Raw genomic sequence first — 27,681 nt, 5'->3', positions numbered from 1 at the left:
CTACCCAGTCTCTATCTCAACTGTCTGAGCTACAGAACAGAGAGCACCATCACTCTGTAAGATCACCACCTCTGAGCCGATGAGCAGAGGGGCGGAGGTGGCCATGGTCAGGTTGTTGGTTAGATTCCCTACAGTTTGGATGTAGATCACGGTGTGTTGTTCAGGTTGATCCGGGACCATGCCTACTTCCACCTCCTCCTCCTCCGCTCCTCCTCCTCTCCCCTCCACCCTAGTGCCAGCAACTCCTCCTCCCACTCTACTGTCCAGCTCCTCTCGTTCCACTAGAGGCCTCCTCTCTATCCTGACCCACCCCATCTCTCCTGCTTTCCTCTCCTCCACCCTAAACCCACCGCCATCTATATCCCTTCCCCTCTCCATTTCTCCTCCTCTTCGCCCTCTCCTCTTCACTCCGACTTCCTCTTTCTCTCCTCCTCCCTCCTCCTGCCCTCCTGACACCCGGGGCAGTGGATTTTTCCTGGGTCTGCCTCGAATCGGCCTGGGGTGGCTGGACTCTGAAGCTGCCGCCGCCAACGCCTCCTCGCTCCCACTATCCGCTCGCTCTCTGCTCTCCTTGCTCCCTTCTTCTCTCCGGTGTTGAGCTTGGTGCCTCAGCAGGCTCTGTCTCAGAGTGTACGAGGCTCCACAGTGGCAGCTGAAGGGTTTCTCCACCAGGTGAGTTGACTTCATGTGCCTCCTCAGCTTGGTGGCCAGGATGTAGCCTGAAAGGGGGGGGGGCAAGATGAGTTTCATAGGTATGAAGCACTACTGGTCTTACTTGAACTGGTCTCACCGGTACACAGAGTGCTGTGCCTGTGAGCTGTTACTAGGGCCAGATTGGCTACCTGACAGTGACTGAGTGAATATATTGTGAGAGTGACAAGATTTAGTGACACTGTCAGTCTATAGCTGTGTTTCCATTCAAGTATTTTTATGCACATTTTGAAGTATCGCATGACTGATCAGCTACCGGTATGAGATTTATTTCACGTCATGAATAGATAATTACAGTCCGTATTAATTAATGTTGCGTTTCTTTTTCAAATGTAGCCAAGAGGAAAGACCCTAACCCTATCAAAACAGCAGTTAAAGTGTATATTTTCAGCACTATGTTTGTTTACTAATGATTTTAAGTGTTATTAGCTAAATATGAGCTTATACAAATCTCTGCGCATTGCACCGGAAAACAGACATTTAGATGTGAGAAGAAGAAGCACTCGTGAAATCGTTGTAGTCCTTAGAAAGAGGAGACCCAGGGCGATGGATGTCTAAATTTCATAAAACTATACTACCCAGCTCACACCAGCCGCCGGCAACGGAATTCCAACCATATTTCACGTCATCTTTCTGACGTGATTTTTGTGTATCTCACAGGTTGAACAAATCTCAACGTTATTGCCATGAAATACAACGTATATTGTTTCTTTACCTTTCTGTGAATGTCTAGAATAAAAATAAAAAAAATGGCGGAGCTATGGACATTATACAAAAGTAACTGTACTTACAGTAGATTTCATTCACAGTATTTGCTGCCCTGTAACGGGCGCTTGGTGGTAATAAATCCAGATTTAACTCTGCCATTAGAAAGAGGAGATTTGGCCATCTATTTTGATTTAGATGTATGACTTGGCCATAATAAGTCATTTATAGGCCTGATATTCTATATTCATATTTCAAATTGCATGTGTCCGGATGGCAAGATTCTGTACTGTATCTACAAAACCCCCTGTAAATCATCTGCCCTTTATTAATCTGCTTAGATTTTTAGTACACTTGATCTCAAGAAGGCGCTGAATGGGGCGGCTACGTGGTGCAGTGGGCAAGACGCTCACCACGAATACTGGAGACGCTGGGTTCGCCTGTTCGAGCCCAGCGCTCCACATTGGTTTCAGTTTAGCTGGTCGTCCGTACTAATACACATTGGCAGTATTAGGGGGTGGGAAACTGATGGGTGGGGATCGGGCGGCCTGTAGCTGTTCCGCAACCGTTCCTACTTCCGGGGTAGGCCTGATTGGCCCCGACAGGCACGTGACCCGCCGCGGCCACGCCCCGCGGCAGCCCCAGGAGCAAGCACGCTACTGCTGGAGTTCGCTTCGCCTTTCACATCGCTGCCGTTGGCTGAGGCGAGAGCGTAGATTTCGCTGTGTATCATTTAATCATTTAACATTTGAAAGGCATACATTGTTGTCAATGTCATACAGAAGTACAGAATACTTTTATCCAAAATGCTTCTTACTGTTACACTGTTAGAGACTGTGCAGTGCACGGCTTTAGTCTCACTCGAGTGAGGAAGACCGCTGGTTCTCCAACATACAGCGGTGTGCTCTTCAGAATGTACCGGGAGAAACGTTTACTGTACCCCGCAGACATAAGCGTCTCACAGGGCTGAGCTGTGCACGGCTTTAGTCTCACTCGAGTGAGGAAGACCGCTGGTTCTCCAACATACAGCGGTGTGCTCTTCAGAATGTACCGGGAGAAACGCTTACTGTACCCCGCAGACATAATAAGCATATAAGCAGTGCTTACTAACGTTATTAGTTACGTTATTTCTGACCGAATTAGTCATTAATTTGTCTGCTTTCCGCAACGGCAGCGATGTGAAAGGCGAAGCGAACTCCAGCAGTAGCGCGCTTGCTCCTGGGGCTGCCGCGGGGCGTGGCCGCGGCGGGTCACGTGCCTGTCGGGGCCAATCAGGCCTACCCCGGAAGTAGGAACGGTTGCGGAACAGCTACAGGCGATCGGGCGTTGTGGACAGCGACTCCTGCAGGTCGGTTGGTGCGCCTGCGCAGTAGAATCAGGAAGCGATGGGGGCGGCGCCCCTCCAAAGCGCAGACCCCTGACGCTGAAAGATCGCGCCACGCAGGTGAAAAGATGCGACTGCTGTTACCTCGAGTATTGGAGGGGACTCGTGCTATGTATGACTTAGTCCACATTGCAGCCGGCTTGTGGGAGGCAAGAAACGGCGTTCGAGACAGGGGAGGGTTGAATTGGATGATACGAAATTGGGATGGGAGAAAAATAGAAAATGGGAGAAAAAGTGGATAAAGAATTAAAAAAAAAAGGCACTGAATGAGCTCAGTGGCAATATTTCATGTTCGGTCAATGTTAGCATGGTGTTATTCACCGTCAAAGATGAAAGAAATGTATAATAATCATTTATATTCTCCTTCATTCATTACAATTTACTCAAGCATAGTAACATACACAATATTTCTGACACCGGGAATACATTCCCTGAGGTCCATAATATAATAATAATAATAATAATAATAATAATAATAATAATAATAATAATAATAATAATAATAATAATAATAATAATAATAACAACAATAAACTTTATTTGTATAGCACCTTTCATACAGAGACTGCAGCTCAAAGTGCTTCACAACAGAAAAAAGACAGGCATAAAATGAGCACATAAAGTGCAGACATATAAAATCACAGTTTTTCACATTAGGATCCAACATCCCAACAGGCCACCTAGTTTATGGTTTGATTCAGTTTTAAATAGACAATAATAAAAGGAGCAAGATAAAATAGACAGAGTAAAATAGTGCAATAGTGCAGTGCAATACAATTGTAGAATAGAATAGATACACATTTTCTTTTACAGTGCAATAAAATAGTTCTGGATTACTGTTCAAAGTCGTACAATGGTAAAACTGTTCTGAATTACTGTTTCAACAGTCCATAGATGTCCCTAGATACCAAGAACATGCAAATGGACCATGTAGAAGTGGAACAATCTTCCATTTACTTGGGTATGTATTTCAGAAAATATGGCTAGGGCTTAAGAGGTTAAACAATACCTTTCCCACAAAGGTGGCAACGATGCGGTCTCTCTCCACTATGCAGTCTCTCATGGGCCCTCAGGGTGTGTGGGTCCCTCAGGGCTTTGCCACAGTAGCTGCAGAGGAACACCTCCCCAGTGTGGGACACGATGTGTCGGTGGAGCTCTGGCCTCTGAGAGAAACTCAGGTCGCAGTGAGAGCAACGGTATGGTTTCTCTCCGCTATGGATTCGCAGGTGGTCCAATAGGTTACCTGGTAAGATAAGACGGGTGGGTAGATAAATAGGTAGATCAGTGGTTCCCAAACCTTTCTTGACCAAGGTACCCCTGAAAGTATCTTTAAAACATGTCAGAACTCAAGCGAATAACAACACACCATAATTTACAGCCGCCTCCTACGCCATTGTTCACCAAACCGGAAGTCCCTGTGTGGTAAGATTTATGATGCGGAATTATAATGTGACAGACAGAGATAGATAGGGATAATTTGAGTTATTCATTAACACCTCCACCGTGACACCTGCTACCATAGACCGGTCCCATTAATGTGTATACATTTGAAAGCTTCCATTATTATGATGCTGCCCTGACTTCTCCTTCCTTTCTACTCATAATACATCACACTGACAATATGTATACACACAATATAATGGTGCTCCTACTACTACCACCATCACTACTGCTAGAAATGCTTCCAATAATCCAATTCACATTTGAATGCTTGAGATGTAAATATGAGGTAAACTCACTTTGAATAAAAGTAAATTAGTCCTATTAACGGATTCACCAATCTGAGTTTGAGCTTTTACACTAGTAAAAGATTCAGGGTCTTCCAGTGCAGGCTGAACTACCATTCAAATGAATGATTCAGGGTCTCCCAGTGCAGGCTGAACCACCATTCAAATGAATGATTCAGGGTCTCCCAGTGCAGGCTGAACCACCATTCAAATGAATGATTCAGGGTCTCCCAGTGCAGGCTGAACCACCATTCAAATGAATGATTCCGGGTCTCCCAGTGCAGGCTGAACTACCATTCAAATGAATGATTCAGGGTCTTCCAGTGCAGGCTGAACTACCATTCAAATGAATCGCTGCTGGCGAGACAAAACCTCATAACTCCAAAAACCCAACTTTTCAGCAGATGAAAAAAACGAACACAGATTTGAGGGTGAATAGAGTTAGGAGGTTTAGACAGATGATCTGTTTAATGCTTTCCCATTGTTTAAACTTTGTAAAACCCACACACACATATGGAGGATGATCTACGGATTTGATTTATATAATTTTTTTTTATAAATTTAAATGGAGTTATGAGGTTTTGTCCCGCCAGCAGCGGAATGATTCAGGGTCTTCCAGTGCAGGCTGAATCACCATTCAAATGAATGATTCAGGGTCTCCCAGTGCAGGCTGAACTACCATTCAAATGAATGATTCAGGGTCTTCCAGGGCAGGCTGAACCACCATTCAAATGAATGATTCAGGGTCTCCCAGTGCAGGCTGAACTACCATTCTCTACTAACATAATTCACAGTTGCAGAGCAGACAAACTTAGTATTTGAGTATATTCTTTTACTATGCCAGCCCCCGCCATAGCCATCGCTGAGGTGGAAGTGTGCAGAGAGTTCCTGCGCATCAACATCAGAAAAGCAGCCGGTCCAGATGGAATTCCAGGCAGAGTGCTCCGGGCATGTGCAGCAGAGCTAGCAGGCGCGTTCGCCAATATATTCAACCTCTCCTTCACCTCATGCAAAGTACGAGCCTGCTTCAAATCCTGCATCCCAGGGCGGCTACGTGGTGCAGTGGGCAAGGCGCTCACCACGAATACTGGAGACGCTGGGTTCGCCTGTTCGAGCCCAGCGCTCCACATTGCTTTCAGTTTAGCTGGTCGTCCGCACTAATACACATTGGCAGTATTAGGGGGTGGGAAACTGATGGGTGGGGATCGGGCGTTGTGGACAGCGACTCCTACAGGTCGGTTGGTGCGCCTGCGCAGTAGAATCAGGAAGCAATGGGGGCGGCGCCCCTCCAAAGCGCAGACCCCTGACGCTGAAAGATTGCGCCACGCAGGTGAAAAGATGCGACTGCTGTTACCTCGAGTACCGGAGGGGACTCGTGCTATGTATGACTTAGTCCACATTGCAGCCGGCTTGTGGGAGGCAAGAAACGGCGTTCGAGACAGGGGAGGGTTGAATTGGATGATACGAAATTGGGATGGGAGAAAAATAGAAAAATTGGAGAAAAAGTAGATGCAAAAGAAATCCTGCATCCCAGTGCCAAAGAAGAACAAGGTCTGTTGTTCGAACCTACCGGCAAAACAGATCCACAGACGCAATAGACACTGCCCTCCACAACACCCTCCTGCACCTGGACAAACCCAACACCTATGTGAGGAAGCTGTTCATAGACTTCAGCTCATCTTTCAACGCCATAGTCCCAGTCCATACTAGACACCAAACTCAGAGACCTGGGCCTCAACCTCAACGTGTGCAGCTGGATCATGTACTTTCTATCGGATCAGCGACAGATGGTAAGGATGGGCTGCAACTTCAAGTTCGCCGACCACACAACGGTGAGAGGACTACTCACCAACGGCGAGGAGTCAGCCTACAGGAGTGAGGTTGAGAACCTGGCAAAGTGGTGCCGGGGAAAAAACCTCACTCTCAACGTTGACCAAGGAGCTGATCATCGACTATAGGCAGGAAGGAGCGGAGCTTGACCCCATCCACATCAACAGGGGCACAGTGGAACGGGTCGACAGCTTCAAGTTCCTCGGAGTCACAGAGAAGCTGGACTGGGGAGTGCACACCGGCCACATAGTAAAAAAGGCCCAGCAACGCCTCTACCACCTCAGGAGACTGAAATAAATTTGGCATGGGGCCACATATCCTGAGGGCCACATATCCTGAGGTCCTTCAATAGAGGCACCACGGAGAGTATACTGACGCAATGCACCATTGCATGGTTTGGAAACACCAACCAGAACGACCGCTGAGCACTGGAGAGAGTGGTGCAAATGGCCGAAAAGATCTGCGGATGCAAACTACCCACCATAGACAGTACTGTATATTCACCGAGCGGTGCGTCAGCAAGGCACACTGAAAGATCCCAGCCACCCAAACCACAAACTGTTTGAGTTTATACCGTCTGGCAGACGGTACCACAGTCTCAGGTCCACATCCAAAAGAACACTGAACAGTTAGACTCACATGAGCATACATGTAACGGAGGTACCGCGTGTCTATCCACAGTCACAATGGACAGTGTAGTGAAGTGGCTGTGGACGTTAAGCGGTACTGCAAGTAAACTCACTCCCCAGAGGCGTCCAGGCAGACACATCACCACCTCTTGGTCTAGTGGTCTGTGATGCCGCCCGCGGCGCGGGAGACCGGGGTTCAACTCCCACTCAGAGCGATCCCTTAACACTTTCAGTGCCGGCCATTAACATGGTTAAGCATGGTTAAATGCCACCACCCACTTCAATGATAGCGTTGTGAACGCATAATCTCTTGTCTTAAATTATGGCTATGTGTCTAATCTGCCTGTCGCTTATCAATGACTTGTTTGCAGTCAACATTGTCGAAACGGATTGTTTTTTTTTAATCGGTTCATTTCCGTTTTATAGCATTTTGAAAAGCCCTCGTTTTCAAGGAAAATATATAGATTCCGTGATAAAAGGCATTTACTGGAATATTCTGGATACACAAAAACGTTGTAATTTTTCGGCCTATTTATGAATCGTTTTCAAATAAACGCTAGGTTATCGATAGTATATGTGTACTTATGCACGCTATAGAGGCGGGCTGAAAATCGATTCTCTCATTTCCTCATCAGCGATCACAGCCACACAGCCACACACACACACGCATAGGGCAAACGCTTATATATAGGTGGAAATAGCTCTGATTATCCTAAGACTGGTCAAATAAATTCCTTACCTGAGATCAGATGTTATCCAAAAAGATTATTCCAATTCCTGATCGCCATTCCAAATATTGATCACGCTTATTGATTACAGTGTTGGGTCCTGTAAATACATAATCCACACGTTTTCCGGGCCGGCGAGCACAATGGATTCTTCAGTTGGCTTGAGGGAAAAGTAAAATGAGCAAACTGGCCACCCCCCCTTCGTCAGTGTAAAGTAATGGGGTGCAGTTACACAGGGAGAGACGATAGGGGGCGGTATCTTCCCAATTGAGCTCAGAGAGACTCTGCAGCACTAACCCGAGGATCGATTGATGAAATATGAATTAAAATCGCCAATAAATAAAAAAAACGACAAACAAACGCTATATAGCGTCGGGGGCACTCAAAGGTCGGCATAAACTAACGACAAAACGCGTCCGTGGCACTCAATGTGTTAACAGGGGTCGAATCGAAACGCAACGCAGAGCGAAATCACACCGGTTACATACACACAAAAGCACCTTAAGTGACTTACACACCACACTATTACACGCACACACTGCTGCTAACATATACCTTGTATTGTATAGTTTGTATAGATAGAATATATATTGTGTATTATGTCTAGTTTATAGTTTAGTTTATAGTTTATTTATAGCTTATTTAGTTTATAGTTATAGTTTGTATAGATAGAATATACATTGTGTATTATGTTTACAAATCTACTACGGTTGAGAAGCCGGGAAAAACAAGCATTTTTCTGAATGCATGTACATTTAAAAAACCTGTGACAATAAAGTTATCAGAATCTGAATCCGAATTTCAGTTGTCTTCAGTCAGCTGAAAAATGGGGGACCCTGATGGAAACAAGACAAACGTCTTTCTCAGGTCTGCATCCCCTTAACAATTGTATGTATTGAGCCGTACTGTATTGTACCCATTCTGCAATCTGTTAAATAAAGTTTTCATTCATTCATTCATTCATTCAGCTTGTACAGACAAGAGCTTGACCCCATTGACTTTGCATTGGCTAACTAGCCAGTGCTAGTATGACAAACAGAATGTGCTGAGAAAGGACTCTACTGATCAACAACATCATTGGTAGATAGCAAATAGGGTCCAAGGTCCAAAAATCCCTTTAAGTCCCAACTTCTATTTAACATTTGATTATCATGTAAGCTGAAAACATTCAATAGAAAACATTTAAAACGTGTAAATCTTTAAAATTGTATTTAAAATATAAGGGAACACACGTCATATACTCAGTATACATTCAAGGCAATTCAAATAAAATGTTCTGGTGGCAAAGATTCCACCCCAAACATGTTACAAAGGGATTTCAAGATGCTCTTATTTGGGAGAATTTCTATGACACAAGTACAGGGTTGGGAAGTAACCTACCTCTCTGTCTGAAGGCCTTGCTACAGTGTTGACAGACATGGGGTTTCTCTCCTGTGTGAACCTTCAAGTGGTTCCGTAGAGAGCCCGAGTTAGCCAGCAGCTTAGAACACACTGGGCACTGGATCTAGAGGAGTAAAATAAATCAAACATGTATTTATTCCATTTAAAAGGTGTATCCTCAGAGGGACATTGGGTCCCTGTATGAAGCTGGAAAGTTACCTGAAATGTTACTGTTGCACTGTTGTTGCTGTTGTTATTTACAATGGCTGCGCCCATAGTTTTGTTTACAAACACATTTACTATTCAAAGAAGAGTCTTCTAGGCTTACGTTTGTTTCACATAAAAAAACTAAAACTAGGTGCAAGTTAACTGAAATTAAAATAAAAACTAGACTTTAGGAAAAATATATATTATAACTATAATTCAAATAACTAATTGAAACTATATTGTGTACCTACAAAACGAACTGAAATACACATAAAATGTCCTCTCTGGCTTCCCACCCGCGAACACTGACAATTGTGTTTGTTGGAATGTCTGACCAAGCCGCAAGTGCCACTACCGGGAATTGACCCCCACTATCAGGAATTGAACACGGGTCTCTGCAGTGGTAGGCGAGTGCTTAGACCTCTACACTACCCAGACACCCAAGCTTAAAATGTTCCAATTTTGACAGTCTAACTTGTGACAACACATTAGCTACGGTTTTAAGGACTTGTGATTGTTGGTAGTTGTTGTTGATATGTTGTTTAAATATGCAGAATGTTATGGTTTATTGTTGTTTGGACGATTAAACTAAAGCCAGCTCATTTATGGTAACGTCATTGTTGCCAGAGCAACAGTAAACATTCACATACAGGGAAAATAGTGCAAAATCAGGCTACATTGTATACTGATAAGATACATTGTATTTAGCACAGAATGCATGATAATCAGTAAACCTATAGAAAATAATTAGTTGAATTTGTAATACTTTTGTAATACTGAATTTATTGTAATCTTTGGGCTCATTCATTTAGTTTTCTATAAATAATATACTTGTTAATGATTGTAGATCCAACAAGTTGCAGTGCTAATACCTTTTGATATATTAGAATTATATAATTTTAGAATTTAAATTAGAATTAAGAATCTCTGGGGCGCTCCGGTGAACGGCTCTGCTGCACGGCCTGGGTTCGAATCCGGCCCAGGACATGTGTTGCATGTCCTCCCCCATCTCTTCTCCCGATTTCTCTCTCTGACTGTCCTATCAATAAAAGCATGAAATGCCCTGAAAAATCTCTTAATAATTTATAATTATGTAAGGGATAATGTATAGCTACGAGGTCATTGTCGCAAAATAATTGACCGACACAGAGTTTAAAATACCGAGCCGCCTCGGCGAGGTGTTTTAAACGTCAGTGAAGGTCAATTATTTTGCGACAATGATCGAGTATAGCTATACATTATCCCGCTTATTACATGGCTAACTTACTAACAATATACCTAATTCATTTTACATCGACTCGCAACACTGGTTCTGGCTGCGTTCTGGCTCCGCTCGTCGCTCCGCCCCCTGTCATCGCCGGCAGCAGAACACCGGCAGTGTCTAATTGCACTGAAACAGTGTGTGTCAGTGGGCTTGATTGCGAACAGCTGCGCACAGCGGTCATTATTGTCCCACAGCGGTCATTATTGTCTGATAACTGACCTCTGACGCGCGCTATTGACCAATCACAAGCAAGCATTTCGGCGAATGTGAAAACGCCATGTAATAAAGAGTTATTAAAGAACAGCTTATTTTATGTTAATTGGAATAGTGATAGTTAATTTATTTTAAATGTAATTAATCAGAGCGTGTATTATTATTTTGGGATAGTGTGATTTTGGCCATGGTATATGATAATTATATCACAGCTATGGGGCGTTGTTTGGCCTGACTCAATTTAGCTGTGATATAATCCCCACATATCATGCCTAAAGTGAGCTACTTCTTTTATAAAATGTAAAATGCAATATGAAAGTTATACACACTTCAATCTAAAGTTTTTATGAATAATTTTATAAATAATTTATACAAGGAAATAGGTCTTCCTGGCTGCCTGGAGATAGCTAGTGCAAGGCGGTTGCTGTACAACGTACACACAGCGTATTTATTTTTAGCAGCTGCTAACATAACCTAGCATTAGAAGCTCTTAATAAATACTATCGAGTATGAGCAGAGTGCATTCAGACCAAGCAGCCAATGACCCGGCGTTAAATGTTTAGACTTGCTAGCAAAGGCTAACGAAACACAGCAACAAACAGACAGCAAACGCTAAGTTAGCAGCTGCTACGCATAACGATAACATCCCTGCACCACATCTGTTATTATTCCAATTAATAAATCCCTCTGGTATTTTGTTCTAGTCGATCCCTCCTGTAAGCTCTTATCGACTACTAACATAATTTCTTCTAATGTAACAAGAAAAAGTTATTTCACTGTTGTGTAGCGACTAACGCTCGTTAGCTTGTTGGAATAGCTCCATGACCAGAATGCACTCTCTGAGCCACTGAGACTAAACCACTTCTCGTCAGCCACGTGAGCTACAGTACCACAGAGGTATAGGACTTGGTTCATGTTAACGCTATACCCCCCCTAGCTGGCTGGCTTGTTTTCAGATGCGGAGTGATACTGAATTATGCAAAGGAATTAGATGTCATAGCCGTAGTATATGGTTATTATACCACAGCTATGAACCAATCAGATTGCTTGATTTGAGCTACTCGTTTTATAATAATACATTGAATATCAGTAAGGCCACTGAAGACCAGCCAACCCACTGTTCGTTTTCATTTATTCTTTTAGAATAAAACAACCCCTTTTCTTAGAATATGTCCATCCTGAGTCCAGTGCGATTCTTGGACGCAACACCTTCACAAAGTGATGTTTGTATTACACAATACTTTCTCAACTTCTTAAATCTTGCCCCTGACAAATACCCCCATATTACAATAAAAAATACTGACACTAATAAAAACTAAACTAAATCTAAACACTTTTAAAACAATGAAAACTAAGCAAACCTACTTTGGAAACTAATAAACTAAACTGACTTGATTTTTATTTGCAGTTGCTGAACTAAAGATGCCAGTTACTGTGAATGATCCCAAACCGAATAAACAATGTATATATGTTTAGAAAACTCATCATCCTTGTAGCAAAATATACCGTGATTGTAAAGAAAAAGAAGAGCTGGCTTGGTGTTTTTAATTCAAAATGGACAGATCTCCAGGCCAATACATTTCTTTCTAGATACCATGTCACATTACAAAAGCAGCAGGCTGGCAGCCTCCCTGTTGTCTACAATCATAAGGTGAATAATGAACATGTTATTTTACTTTGGCACTGACTTGTCATAAAGTGGGGGAAAGGTTTATAAAATGGCACTTCAGTTAAGCAGCAAATGGTCACTGAATGGCAACCAAATGGTAGCAGTTAAGTACAAGTCCAACATAAACATGATGAACACCTCTGTAGGAGCCAAAGTCCTCATTTCAGAATATAGCCTAGTGCAAACTATACCTTTATTGCTCCATCACATATTAGAATGTGATAGAATGGTAGCTTACTGTTCATGACCACAGCTAGAATTGTCAGCTTATCAGTTTTATTACAGAGTAATTTTTGGTTCTAGTTAGAGCATGCTATTTGGGGCTGTTGTGAGAAAACGGTCTTCCAAAAAAAAGAAAAAAAGTACTTTCATAAAAGGTCCCTAGAATCATTGTTTAGAGTTCAACTGGTAGTGTGCGCCTGACTGTGCCGGTCATCCTGGAGCCCTAACCCTAACCTGGAGCCCTAACCCTAACCCTAAATAAGACACTATAGGGTGAGGGGGTGAGGGTAAGGACACACAACCCCACCTTGGAAGGTAGTCGCTCTGATTTCTTGACACAGTGATTGAGGCGGTGGATGCGTAGGGAGGGCCGTCGTGCGAACGCCTTGCTACAGAGGGGACAGATGTAGGGTTTCTCTCCACTGTGCAGCACCATGTGTTCTCTGAGGTCCCTCTTCACACCGTAGCTCTTGTCACAGTGGGGGCAAGGAAATGGCCGCACCCCACGATGACTCAGCTGGGAATAGAATTATCAGAAATATTCATAGTAGTAGTCGTTTTTATCATTATCAATGTAAAGGATAGGCAAAAAATAAGCATGTGCTTCAGAATATGTACATTTGTGATTTTTTTTCTTTTTGTAAGTCCACACAAGTGTGTTTTTGATTTGTTGTAAAGAAAGACAGAAAATAAACTATTCATTCATTCATTATATGGTAGAGCCTGGAAAATAGGATCATACATGACCATAACCAGAGGTCATTAAATGTGTAAAACAGAATTGTTTGAATTGTGCCATATCATAATATCAATACATGTGTGCATATACAAATATTTGCTTTGTAACAATATCATCTTGATCCATTATCTTAAAGGTGACATGCGTTATAAATGTCATTTTTCAGTCTCTAGCATTGTATTATAGTAATAGGAGTTAGTATCAATGTGTTTTAGTGTCTAAATACCATATTGGCGGATTGCTCCGATTCAGCTCAGATCATTTCCTTCTCCAGTAAATTAGGCCATCCTGATTTGAAGGCCTGAATGACGTTACTCAGGCTCTGGGTAGCAGACAGTGATGTGATTGGCTCTGTGGTTGTAGCTAGGGCTGGGCGATATGGCCTAAATATGATATCACGATATTTTCTGACCTTTCGGCGATACACGATACACATCACAATGTTTTTCTTTTTTACCCCAAACAATTCATTATGAGGCTTACCAAGACAGTATTTGAGTTTGCAAGCTAACATTAAAGACAAAATAAAATACCCATGCATTTAGCATTTTTATATTATATATTAGATTTAGATTATTGGATTATTAGATTATATATTGCATATATTTAGCAATGAGATATTATATGATTTAGATATGAAATATGATGAATTGAAAATGGGGGACCCTGATGTAAACAAGACTAAAGTCTTTCTCTGGTCTGCATCCCCTTAACAATTGTATGTATTGAGCTGTACTGTACCCATTCTGCAATATGTTAATAAAGTTTTAAATCAATCAATCAATCAATCAATCAATCAATCAATCAATCAATAGCATTTTAATGAAACTACTGTATATATGTATGTCTCTAAATGTTTTGATGAATTGAAAATGGAGGACCCTTATGTAAAAAAGCCGAAAGTCTTTTTCTGGTCTTCATCCTCCTGTACTGTATTGTACCCATTCTGCAACCTTTTAATAAAGTTTTCATTCATTCATTCTGACGGAAAACATAATAATTTTGATTGACAGTCGAGTCTGCCAATTACGTCACACCGCTTGCACCCGCCCTGCTGTTCTTAGCACCAATCGGCAAGCGCTATTCGTTTTTGACTTCCTGAATGTCCTGTGTGCTGACAACAAAGCTACTAACATTAGCTCCCCGCGGCCGTCGAGTAGGAGACCAGGGCCCTGTTTCATGTACGTGGTTCAACTAAGTCGATCAACATGTCCATTATCCAGCTTCAGTTAACCCGATGTTCAAAGCCGGGATTTTCCTGTTTCACAAAGGAGGATTCAGTCTCGTTAACTCAAGCCAGACTTGAGAGTCAGGCTCAAGTCAGGCTAGATGCGCGCTCCCGTTTTAGGTGGAAAGCCAGCACGTATCGATGGCAGAGACCCTGATTCTCAACGGCATTGATTGATTAATTGATTTAAGACTTTATTGACAGATTGCAATAGGCTCAATCGCCTCGCCGACAAGTTAAATGCGTTATCTATAGGCTAATTCTAAGTCCCTCATTACCTCAATCAATCAGATTATATTTCTTTAAACTTGCCTGCTGGATTGAATAATCAAATGAGATCTTGCTAGCGAAAATTATTAGTTAACTGTTATACAGAATTACGATACGGCTCTCTTACCCATTGATTGATGTATAGTCAATCTTTTACTTATCTTCTCTGTGGTGTAACGGGTTCTTCTTTTGACTTTCACACGGACGACCGGGGTTCAAGGCCCTAGTCTTTTCCTTCTTTTTGCAATATAGGAATAATTCAATTTGGTGCACGTTGAGAGCTATATAAAGAATGACATCCTCAATGCATGTAGATTTATAATATTTTAACTTAAAACCAGGCTACTTTGGCGTATAATCATTAATATTATATTCAAAAAAATCATATTGGAAACACGGGGATTTGAACCCTGGTCGCTGAATTGGCAGGCATGAGCACTACCGCTGGGCCACTGGGCCAGATGGGATAAATTCATTGTTTATACATTAATGAACGAGAGACCCGTGTTTAGAATATCCGTTGTTTTGAATGAAGTTTATCTCTTTATCCTCATTCATTAATGTGACGTCAACGGCTCATTCAATTTCTCAAATCCGTCAAACAGCGCATCTCATCAGACATCTTAATCCCAGTTACAATTAAAATAACCACATCATGTGTACATCGCACGAGCGAGCGCCACCGTCGCCACGGTATATATAACGTGCATTATTTAGGACAAAGTGAATTTAATATCAGCATTTTGGGTCTATTTTACATTTCAAAAGCCCCCTCTGGAAGAATGGAGCACAAAAACGTAATTCAGAATGGTATAATGCAGATCGTAGACTGTGGGAATAGTTTCAGGAAACGGGCTGTCACTTCTTTGCGGGGGCGTGGCGATAGTTCAGGCTAACTTGAACTTGAACTCTGCTTTCGAGCAGGCTCAAACTTTTGGATATGTTGTCATGGTGATTTGGGAAATCCAGGTACATGAAATCGGAAAGTCAGGCTAACCCAGTTATCCAGCTAAAGTTATCCGGCTAACTCGGTTATCCCGGTACATGGAACGGGGCCCAGTGCTCCGCAGGATGACTAAATGAGGCATAATGATTTTACTACAACGAATGTTATAATAAAAGCCTTTCCATACATATGTCTGATTGAAAACTTTATTAACAGAATGGAATGGGCGGAATGGGCATATCTCAGCACGGGCTGAGATATGAACGAGTAACGTGTGGACAGATTGACGGGACACAATCCTCTTGGGCAAAACATCACGATATCCACGATACGTTGAAAAAGTGTATTGTTAATGAACTGTACCCGATATTTATATAATATCGTCATATCGCCCAGCCCTAGTTGTAGCTAATGCCCGCCCACAATCTACATAGACTGACTGTACACAGCGAGTGGAAACTACTTCCTCATACTCTTCATGCACTAGTCTGGAGGGAGAGAGAGAGAGAGAGCATTCAGGAGCACTTGGGGGGGGGGGGGGGGGGGGGGGGGGGGGCGACACACACCTCCGAACGGGAGTGATAGAAAGAAAAAAAGGAAGAGAGAGGGAGGAAGGGAGGCCCCCCCCCCCACAGCACACCCGAGAGGCAGAGAAAAAAATAACGGCCTGTCTTTTTTGTCTCTCTCTCTCTCTCCCACTCTCTCCCACCCCCTCCCTCTCTCTCTCTCTCTCTCTCTATCTCTCTCTGTCTACCAGTCGCAGACTGTGTGGACTGACTGTCACTCAAAGTGCTTATGGGCGGAGCCAGGCCATAACAGCCTGAAATCTTGAAGCTGAAAAATGATGGTTTTGAGTACTTGATTAGAAATATAAAACAATGCATTTTTTTGAAAAAAAACGTACAGATGTCTTCAATACACTCACAGGAATTGTGTAAAGTTGCCCAAATAGTGCTAGGAATAGCAACGCATGTCCCCTTTAATATTGGGCAAATGGAAAGACAGAACACAACACACAGTCACACTGAGTCATGCTGCCAAAAGGATGGAGGCACACTTATAGCAGGGGGCCTGGGGGAACATTTTAAATAACTACACAATTTCCTGCAGTTTAACATGTAGATCTAAAGGGGAGTAATTATTTTAAAACTCCACTAAGTCCTACGTTTTTGTAACTCAGTAACCTTCCACTTTACATTACATTATTGTAAAGTGGCAAAGAATGTCACTTTACAATAATGTAGGGCAAATAATGTAGTTTTTGTATATTGTAGATTTTCATGTCAAGATCAAAAATCCCCCCAGAAGATGACATTGAGGAACACTTGATCTGGGGATTCCTGCAGAAATGGGCTATTTCGGTAATTCAATAGCGAGCATAACAGCCAGATTTACTGCCATACCCAATGCATGCAAATTCTAATATTGTGTAGGGACCACAATATACAGAAACTAGAAAGGTGCGCTCAGTAGAGCAAATCTCCACCAGGCAGCAGCCACCAATTTATTTTCTAGTAGCCTACATGTTAGGCGGGGCTTATGTGTAGGGGGCGGGGCAAGCATAAACCAATGAAAGCAGATCTCCACGCATTATTCCTATTACACTATTACAACTATCTACTACATACACTGAGTACTACTATGTTCTATACACACTAAAGGCGCTTTCACATATAGTTTTGGTGGACTCTGTGCGGTTCGGGGGGTGAAGTTGCAACATTGTTGCATTCTTCATTTGGTTCGTCTGCATTCACATGTGTGTGTTTTTGCGAGTCCTAACGTGTGTGTGTGTGTGTGACTGCGAGCCCCCGCGTCCCGCATATTGAGAGGATGTCCCTCTTTTCGAAGCAAAAAAAATACATGGGTCTAAAAGCCCCTCCCTACAGTAAACGTAGCAACCCGCCTCTTGTCCACACACTCTGCTTGTGACGCTACCTCATATCGCAGATCTGATTGGTTAGGTAGTAATTTAGCGCTCTGCTCGTGAGAGGTGACTCACTTCCTATATTTGGTCCGATGAAGCGAACCGAGACCTACGTTTTCAGGCGGACCAGAGTTTGTGTGTTTAGTCCGCACCAGAGTTCGACTGAGCATTCACACCAGCCCAAAAAAAGCGGACTATCCGAGAAAACGAACTCTGGTCCGATAGTCCGGACCAAACAGCTCTGGTGTGAAAGCACTAGGGCTGACCTTCGTTTTTTTTTTGGAAGTCGAAGCTTCGGGGCCGAGATTCGATTTTAATTCGAAGCTTCGAAATAAAAAAAAATTAAATAAAAAGATTTATTATTATTTTGTTGTGGGACTTGTACAGCACTTTGTTCAACTTTGTCAGTGCTGTAAAGTTTAAACCTTTTTAAATCTTAGACAAACGAAACACTTTGCTTTCATGAAATATTGTAAGCCGTCATTTGAGGCTTTATAAAAGCAGCACAATGAACACAAATCTGTCAGTGCCGAGTCCGACCTCATCTTAAATAACAAACAGCATTGCTTGTTGTAGTTAACAAAGAGAGGCAGAGTTGATTTTGCAAAAAAAATTAAAAAAATTAAAAAAAATCGTTTTTTTTTTTTATAATCGCATTTTATTTTCATATTCGAATCCCATGCCCATCGAACAAAGCTTTGAAGCTTCGAAGTATTTAAGACAGCCCTAGAAAGCACCCTAAGTGTACTACTATATACTAATCACAATGAGTACTACTACTACTATATACTATTACACACTATTACACCATTGGATGGAATAAACCTTTAAAATGTAAGGTCATTGATACCGCCCATAAGTCTCTATGACAAAGGGTTCACAAGATATCAAAGGGGGCGGGGCTTATTTAAATGGATAATGATGGAAATGAATTAATAATGTGTTTAATGCATAGGTATAGCAACAACAATACGTTCACTACGGCATGTTGTAAACAGGTGCCAGGGAGCTGATTACCAGCCTGGACCCTGTACTTTGCAAGATTAGCTGCGGACAAATAGACTTATGGATGGGTGGGCGTCTGGTGGAGATAATAATCAAAAACATAATAATAATAATAATAATAATAATAATAATAATAATAATAATAATAATAATAATAATAATAATAATAATAATAATAATAATAATAATAATAGAAAAACTAAAATCACATTTCTGCATGGTTTAGATTTAGAACTAGGCATGGCTGTATGGCCTTGTTCCATTGAGCCCATTTTTATTCAGATATCTTTATATAAAAGGACAAGGGACCCCTTTGAAAATGGCCATACACATTTTTCCCATCACACTTTGAGGCAATATTTAGCTATAAAGAATGAGCCTGTGAAAGAATGTAATGTGTGCGCCAGCACATCATGACAAATCTGGGAGGGGCATGTTTGAATGGTGCCACTGCAGTCACAGACACACAGAGAGATTCATGGTCTTTGTTTAGTTTTAAAGGCCTCATATAAATGCATCCCACTCCTACCTGATGGGCTTTGAAGTTCTCAGCAGAGGTGTAGTTTTTCCCACAGTCCTGACAGCAGTAAGGTTTACTGTCTGTGTGGGTGAACTGGTGTTTTTTCAAATGACACAGCTGGTAAAAACGTTTACCGCAGTCGGAACACTGGTACCTCCTTTCCCTGGGAACCATCTCAAAAGTTGTATCATTCGCTGGTAGCCTAACAGTCGTCTCCCCGGCAACACTGCACCATGTTGCCTGAATGGCGCCTGACGTCTCCATGGAAACCGGCTCATTGGCCGCAGACTCAACGGCAACCTTGCTGGGGGCGAGGCTCTGCCCTTCTCTACCCTCTGTCCGTCTTTCTGCTTGTCCGTTTGCCCGTTCTGTGTGTTGGAGGGCGGAGGCGAGAGTGGCATGTGCCCTCTGCTGTTTGGTCGGGGTGGTGTGCTGGGTAATCAAACAGTGAACTCTACGGGGTTTTGCCGCCAAGCGAGAACTACACCTGGCGGGAGGAGGGGTTGGCGTGTCTGTCCGATTGTCTGCGGGTCTCTCTATAGAATCCAACCGCATCTCCTGTAGCTTCTTGTCGTTCCGTGGTGGGCTTGGAGCTGGACAACAGTCTTTCATGCCTGGAACTTTCTGTGCTTCTGTCCGTGGCTTTGCAGCTTTCAAACAAGTTCTGTCGGTTGCTCCATCGGTGGTTTGCGGGTCTGTTGCCATGTCAGTGATTATGTCTCTGCTGTGCTGCTGCTGTGGGCTTGGTCTCGTGTCCTTGTCTGTATTTCTGTCCTGCTGCTGTGTCTCTGCAGCGTGACTGAGTGTGTCTGAGTGGTGTTTTATCCTCCCCGGTCTCCTCCTTCTGTGCATGGCCGTCTGACTTCTCTTGATGTCTTGATCCATGTTGTTGGTCCATGGTATTTCCGTGTCTTTCATCTCTTCTGAGCTTTTCTCCTTGAAATCTGTAAGGGTAAATACGATTACAATAATAAAGTATTATCTCAGTGTAATAGTTATATTAATTTAGAGTTTACAAACTTCACTACTTTAAAGGTGGAATCTGTGGTGCATGAATTTCTCTCTCCTATACTACCCACTCAACTCCAACCCACACATCAGACCCTATGACGTTCTCATTCCCTATGACGACAGTCAGTGTGTTTTCTCATAGTCGTGATGTGAACTTATGCCGGCTATTATAAATGGGATATTAATGTTCATATGCACCAACTCATAGAATACGCAAGTATCCTGGATAATGTTGGAACATTAATGTGCATGAAAGAAATAGGAAATTCATAAGAGTGACACAAGAAGAAAAAAATGATGGAGTGCCTGAATGCTTGTTTGAGGCAGTTGGACATTGAACCAATGAGATCCTCAGTATCTTTAATGTAAGGATATGCTTTGTTTAAAACATGGAGTGTGTGGAATCTATTTGTCTGCTCAGCAGGATGAACTAATAACCAAGCTGTTATGTGTAATATCATTTTTATAACTTAAATTGATATTTCACTTTAGGAGGACTTAATTCTGCAATCTTACTTCTATCTATGGTCATCTACAGTAAGCTAGCGACCACTGCTGTCCCTGCTGTCCGCTGTCTGTCAACACCATCATTCCTCCCAGGTGTCAGCCTCCTCATTCACTTCCATTAATTTTGGGGACCATACTTCTTAAGTAAAAGCAAACTATACAGCAATATTATGACATTTTAAAATGGTCAGTAAAGGAACTATTTCTCTCTTGAGGTGTAGTTTGATCAACTTCTCACAGAATGTTTGGAATCTTTCTTCCAAGGCAGCAACGCAGCACATAACCATGGGTAACCACTCCCCAAATCTTTGCAAGGCAAAGACACAATCACACTCAAACTTGCAACACATTTACCAGATCTACTTTTCATTTTGCGAAGGTAATACATCTGTAAAGACACATCAAATGCCCAAACAAACACGTACCTTTGACTCAGAATGGTCTGTTTTATTGAAATATGCACAGCAGCAGTTTGTTTATACTTCAGACATATGATATTTAGACTAGGTCCTCAAAAAGAATGGAAGTGATTGAGGAGCCCGACACCTGGGAGGAATGGTGGTGTTGACAGCAGACAATGAGGACAATAGTGGTTGCTCGTTTACTTGTAAATTACTTTAGATGGACGTAAGACTGCAGCATTTTTTTTGTTTGACTAAAGTGAAATATCACTTTGATCAATTAAAGGAACACGCAGACATTTTGGGAAATAAGCTTACTATCTTCTCCAGAGAGAGACAAGAAGATAGATACCAGTTTCCTCTCTGTGCGTTCAGTGGAAAGCTATCTGGCTGCATGTTAGCCTATCTTAGCACAATGAATGGAAGCGGACATGACCGGGTAGCCTTCGGGAGAGGTGTTAGTTGGACAATGCCCAGGCTAACCGGTCATGTCCGCTTCCATTCATTGTGCTAAGCTAGGCTAACATGCAGCCAGATAGCTTTCTACTGAACACAGAGAGGAAACTGTTATCTATCTTCTTGTCTCTCTCTGGAGAAGACGGTAAGCTAATTTCCCAAAATGTTGGCGTGTTCCTTTAATCCCCCTGTTCTTACCTGTGTGTTGTCCAACAGAGATGATCGGTGGGACAGGTTTAGCCGTCAATACGAGGCCTCCGCACAACAGCAGCTCCGCCCCGGGCCGGATGTCCCGACACACACGCAGACACACATCCGAACACACCCCCACACACGCCACGCCACACACACACTGCACCGCCACATTCTGCTGGGCTCTGATCTCTGTGTGGCAAGCAAACCTGGAGGAAATCAACACACAACGTGTTATAGGTAACAATTTTGGAACGGAAACTCTAGTGGACGTGTGCTTGGCCACTGGCCACTATAACGACAGCACCAGAGCGGCAGCCTCACTGTGACCTTTAGAAAAATAAATAAATAAACTGAATTGTGTGTGTGTGTGTGATTGTATAGCAAGGTTTAAGATGTGTAATCGTGTGAATGTGTAGCAGTGCGTGTGAACCCACCTAATCCAGGAGGCTTTGTCCGTTAGAGCTCCTTCACCCTCCTCTATCCCCATCAGCGCCTACACAGCAGAACACAGACATTCCTCCAGGGATATACTCAACTACATTCACAGGTGAGCCACTTAGTACACAAGGCAATTGAAATGTGTCTTTTTTTTGCCTAGGCTATACATACCAGTTACACCTCCACACAGTCCCTCATACACATGTATTTCATCACAGAGGTCAGAGGTCAGGGTCATCCGCAGAAGCACCGGAGCAGTCTAGGCGTTCAGTCAAGTTCGCTCAATCACTTCTATGCAAGGTTTGATGATAATATCATTCATAGCACACACCCCTGCCCCCTCCTCCCCCCCCCCCCCCCCCCCCCTTTCACCATCCCGGAGGATAAAGAGAGGGCGGTCTTCAAAAAAGCAATAAAAGGAAAGCAGCTGGGCCTGACCATCTTTCCCCTGCAGTACTTAGCTACTGTGCTGACCAGCTAGCCCCTGTATTCACAGACATCTACAACTACATCCCTAAGCCAATGTTCAGTCCCACAGTGTTTTAAACAGTCCACCATCATCCCAGTCCCAAAATCCACCAAAATAACCTGCATCAACGACTACAGACCCATAGCCCTCACATCTACAGACCCATTACTAACAGATCCGTATTACAACCAGATTACTGCCACAACCTTATTACTAACAAACATATCCCTCACATCTACAGACCCATAGCCCTCACATCTACGGCAATGAAGTCATTTGGTCCTAGACTCAAGTCCTCCATATCATCCCAACTAGACCCACAGCAATTTGCTTACCGTGCCAACAGGTCAGTAGAGGATGACATTAGTTTGGTACTCCACCACACACTCCTACACCTGGAAACCCCTAACACCTACACACGCATCCTGTTTATCGACTTCAGCTCAGCCTTTAATACCATCTCTCCCAATAAACTATTCTCCAAGCTACAGGACATAACATCAACCTGGCCATAAACTACTGGATCCTTGACTTCCTCAGCAACAGAACCCAAACAGTCAAGGTGAACAATCTCACATCCCGCTCCCTGACACTCAGCACCGGTGCCCCTCAGGGCTGCGTCCTCTCCTCTTGGCTCTTCGCCCTGGACAGCTCAGTCAACGTTTTTAAATATGCAGACAACACCACCATCCTCGGCCTGATCAAAGACAATAATGAGTCCTCATACCGGCGAGAGGTGGACAGAGCAGTGAGATGGTGCTCCATCAACAATCCTGCTCAACACCTCCAACACCACAGAAATAGCCATAGATTTCAGGACTGCCAAAAAAACACCCAAACTCCCACTCTCAATCTCTGACCAATCCATAACCCTGACAGACACACATCAACAATAACCTAAAATGGGACACCAACACCACCTCCATCACAAAAAAGGCCCAGCAGCGTCTGTACTTCAGGCAACTGAGGAAGTACATGGTCAAACGCCACCTGCTGGTCCGATTTTATACTGCCATCATTCAAAGCATAATCACCTCATCAATCACAGCCTGGTACAGTTCTGCACAAAAACACTCCATTCACAAACTTCAGTGCATCATCAACAAGGCCTCCAAAATCATAGGTTGTGACCTTCCCCTCCCTGGACTCCATCTTCACCTCCCGCACAATCACTGTGCCAGAAAAATCGCAAAGGACCCCTCATACCCAGCACACCCCCTGTTTCAGCCCCTGCCCTCAGGTAGGCGCTTCAAGTTGATCCTCGCAAAAACCACCCGCTTCAAGGACAGCTTATTTTCAACAGCCATTCGGACCCTGAACTCCCTTGGCCCCCCTCTCTCCCCTTCCCCCTTACACTAACCAAGCTCCTGACCAGATGGACTAGTCTCTTCCGTGTGTTATGTTGTGTTGTGTCGTGTTGTGCTGTATTTATGTATTTATTGCTGGGAAGGGGGGATAAATGTATCCATGTTCCTGTTGTATGTATATCCAGAGCTTCAACGACTCTGTACCGAACACAAATACCACAAACCTGGTTGTGTGGCAATAAAGGTATCTTGTATTTTGTAGTGCCTTGCTCAAGGACACGTAGGATAAGATGGTGGGCACTGTAGATGTATTACCAGCTACCCTCCACTCACCAGCTCAATCCTGGTGTGTGAGATTATGCGCAAAATAGTTTTTTGCTGAAGTGCCTCTCTAATAGATTTAGTCAATGCAATTTTGTCAACTTTTATTTAACTTTTATTTTTTAACTTTTCCATAAAATAAACTATGGTTTCCTCTCCACAATCCTAACATCAGGCTTTCTTGAACTGTTAAATAATATGCTCCAGCAAGTCTCTGCTTTAGCCTTATAGCATCGTCTTTATACATAGAGGCTTCCAATCTTCTTGGAAGAGGTCTCGCTGTTTTTATGATAATTATAGCTTTTAAAATGACTGACTTATTTATGTTCAAATCCCAACAGATAGCCTATTAAGTATTATGGTTTTATTGGTATTATCATGGCTAAGATATCTATGAATATAGCATATGTCTGATTAGTAACAAGGTAAAACTAGTTTATTGGTATAATTGTGTTGTGTATATTGGTATAATTTCATTTAGCTTACCTGTTCGGACTCCATGCTGTCTGTCTGACCCTCTCTAGACTCTGGGGAGTCAGGGGTCATCATGTGGTCACCTTCTGGACCATGAGTCACAGGGTCACAGTTGGGGTCAAGGTGATCCCCCCAGGACCCCCCAGGGTGATCCCTCTCTCTCCCCAACAGGCTGCCAGCCCTCAGGGATCGACCGACCCACCAGAGCCCCAACCTGTCCTCACAGAGTCTGGAGGGCCCAACAGCAAAACCCCTAGGCAGCAGGGAGGAGAGCCAGGAGATGAGAACAGGTGTGCTGGGGTCAGGGACACTGGCCATCCTGTATAGAAATACACAGAACAAATAAATAAAAAAAATACATTAGTCATTAGATATTTTTTTATATAGACCGTTTTAACAGGTGAAGAGTCTGGAGGAGAGGAAGGCTGGGGTGGTAATGCTCATGCATATAGTTTACAGAAATAAGATGAGACTACACATACTGTAGTTGAGAGGTTTATTCTGATTGTAAGGCTGCAAGACTTTTGGGGGGAGAGACAGACTGGAGTGATTTATTGATTGAACATTTTATTAACAGATTGCAGAATGGGTACAGACAGTACAGTACAGCTCAATACACACAATTGTTAAGGGGATGCAGACCAGAGAAAGACTTTCATCTTGTTTACATCAGGGTCCCCCATTTTCAATTCATTATAACACATATGACATACATGACATACAGATAGACAGTACTGTTACATCTAGACATTTATGACATACCAGATCTACAAATATACAGTACTGTTTGTGATACAAATAATAGTCTAAAAAAGAGAGTATATACATTTGAGGGGGGAATACACTGTGGGGGGGGGGGGGGGGGGCTGTACATTGGAGGTGCAATGTACAGTTTTGCTTGTACAGTTGTACAGTGTCCCCCCCACCCCTCCTACCCCCCCCCCCCAACCACCTCCAATGTACAGTTTCTACGTCAAATGTATATACTCTCTTTTCTGGACTCTTTTTGTATCACAAACAGTACATGCAAATCTGGTATGTCATAAATGTATAGATGTAGCAGTACTGTCTATCTGTATGTCGTGTGTGTCATATATGTTATGATGAATTGAAAATGGGGGACCCTGATGTAAACAAGACGAAAGTCTTTCTCTGGTCTGCATCCCCTTAACAATTGTATGTATTGAGCTGTACTGTACTGTCTGTACCCATTCTGCAATCTGTTAGAAAAATGTTTTCAATCAATCAATCAAGCTAAATAATATTAATAAATATGTAATAAATAAATAAATACTGAGTTTTTGTGTCTCGCCAGGTGTGGCGCGGTTTTGAGAAACCTTTTTTTAGAAGGACTGCCCACATCTGCATTTTAAACACAGGGCAAACCCACATCTGCCCAACTTGAGAACTACTTCAGCAGCAGCTGAGCGCGCTAGGTACTGTAGCTGTAGGTAGCATTCCACATTAACTTGGGTGGGCTAAACTAGATGTTTCAGTCAGCGAAACATTTCATATTCAATGTAAACAGTTGAATGAATATACTACATTGTAGGTATTGGCTCATCGTACAAAATAAGGCTGGCACGAATATCTAACGCGTAGCTTGCTTCCCACCCGGGATTTATCTGGATATCAATGAAGATTAATGTTAGGCGTTGTGAGCTAGCTAACCCAGTAGCAAATGTTGATCTTAAAAATAAATCAGCTGCCGCTACGTACATTTACTATTGCAATTTTTAATGAAAGTACCAACTTGGAAAGTAACGTTCCTCTGTGTATTCAGTAGTTTATAAAGCAACCATGTCCACTATAAACTCCGGGAAAGCAGTTCTTCTCCAGCGAAAATTTACACGACAGGAAGTTGTCGGTATTTGCGGTCCGATGGGAAACGATGTTTGGCAATGCGATGTATGGTTCCTGCTGCATTATTTTTACGTTTTTAGAATAATCCCAGTGAAATGTATCAAATGCCACAGATAATAACTGATTGGAGTATAGACCTTTAGTTTGATATGTGAAAGAAAATATTTTATTAATACCAAAGGATTCTATTATACAAGTTGGGAGCTTGAAAAGAAAAGCCAATTTCTATAACAGCTAGCTTCGTACTATTACCAAAAATCAAGTATTTTCTCTCATTCAAAGATCTTGAGAAAGTTATCCATGCCTTCATATCCCCCCACTTAAGACTATTGCAATTCCATGTATACTGTGTTAGGCAGTCATTCATGTCCCGTCTGTAACTGGCCCAGAACGCTGCAGCCAGGCTCCTGGCGGTTACCGGAAGAGATACCATCTTTGCTGTATTCTGGCCTCTCTCCACTGGCTACCAGTATGGTTTAGAATAATTTTGTATTTTTTTCATCAAATCTTTATATATATATATATTTTTTTTTTATTTTTTTTTTTTACATGACATATAGAATACATTTGAAGGTTCTCCTGTTTGTGTCTAAGCCTCTGAATGTTCAGGCTCCCTCTTATATCACAGACCTCTTAACCCCTTGTTGTTCCACCTCCAGGTCCCTCAGGTTGTCTGACTTGGGGCTCCGGGTTGTTCCGCCTCCAGGTCCCTCAGGTTGTCTGACTTGGGGCTCCGGGCTGTTCCGCCTCCAGGTCCCTCAGGTTGTCTGACTTGGGGCTCCGGGCTGTTCCGCCTCCAGGTCCCTCAGGTTGTCTGACTTGGGGCTCCGGGTTGTTCCACCTCCAGGTCCCTCAGGTTGTCTGACTTGGGGCTCCGGGCTGTTCCGCCTCCAGGTCCCTCAGGTTGTCTGACTTGGGGCTCCGGGCTGTTCCACCTC

General features: G+C 43.0%; 1 protein-coding gene across 1 annotated transcript; it reads right to left on the bottom strand.

Annotated features, from left to right (window-relative positions):
• znf408 (zinc finger protein 408) lies at window positions 1-26,720 on the bottom strand (the record flags this gene model as incomplete). Its single annotated transcript, XM_084308265.1, has 9 exons — window positions 26,634-26,720; window positions 24,893-25,199; window positions 22,306-22,364; window positions 21,875-22,077; window positions 19,311-20,245; window positions 12,977-13,186; window positions 9,095-9,218; window positions 3,810-4,043; window positions 1-719 (listed from the first exon to the last, which is right to left on the bottom strand). The coding sequence occupies exons 2-9, from the start codon at window positions 25,196-25,198 to the stop codon at window positions 1-3; spliced, it is 2,790 nt and encodes a 929-aa protein (XP_084164391.1). The 5' UTR covers window position 25,199; window positions 26,634-26,720.
• Window positions 26,721-27,681: the final 961 nt, after the last annotated feature.

This window comes from Notolepis coatsorum (genome assembly GCF_963971535.1).
Source record: "Notolepis coatsorum genome assembly, chromosome: 2".
NCBI classification, from domain to species: domain Eukaryota; kingdom Metazoa; phylum Chordata; class Actinopteri; order Aulopiformes; family Paralepididae; genus Notolepis; species Notolepis coatsorum.
Note: the sequence above shows the minus strand (reverse complement) of the source record. Positions and strands in the feature narration are given on the sequence as shown.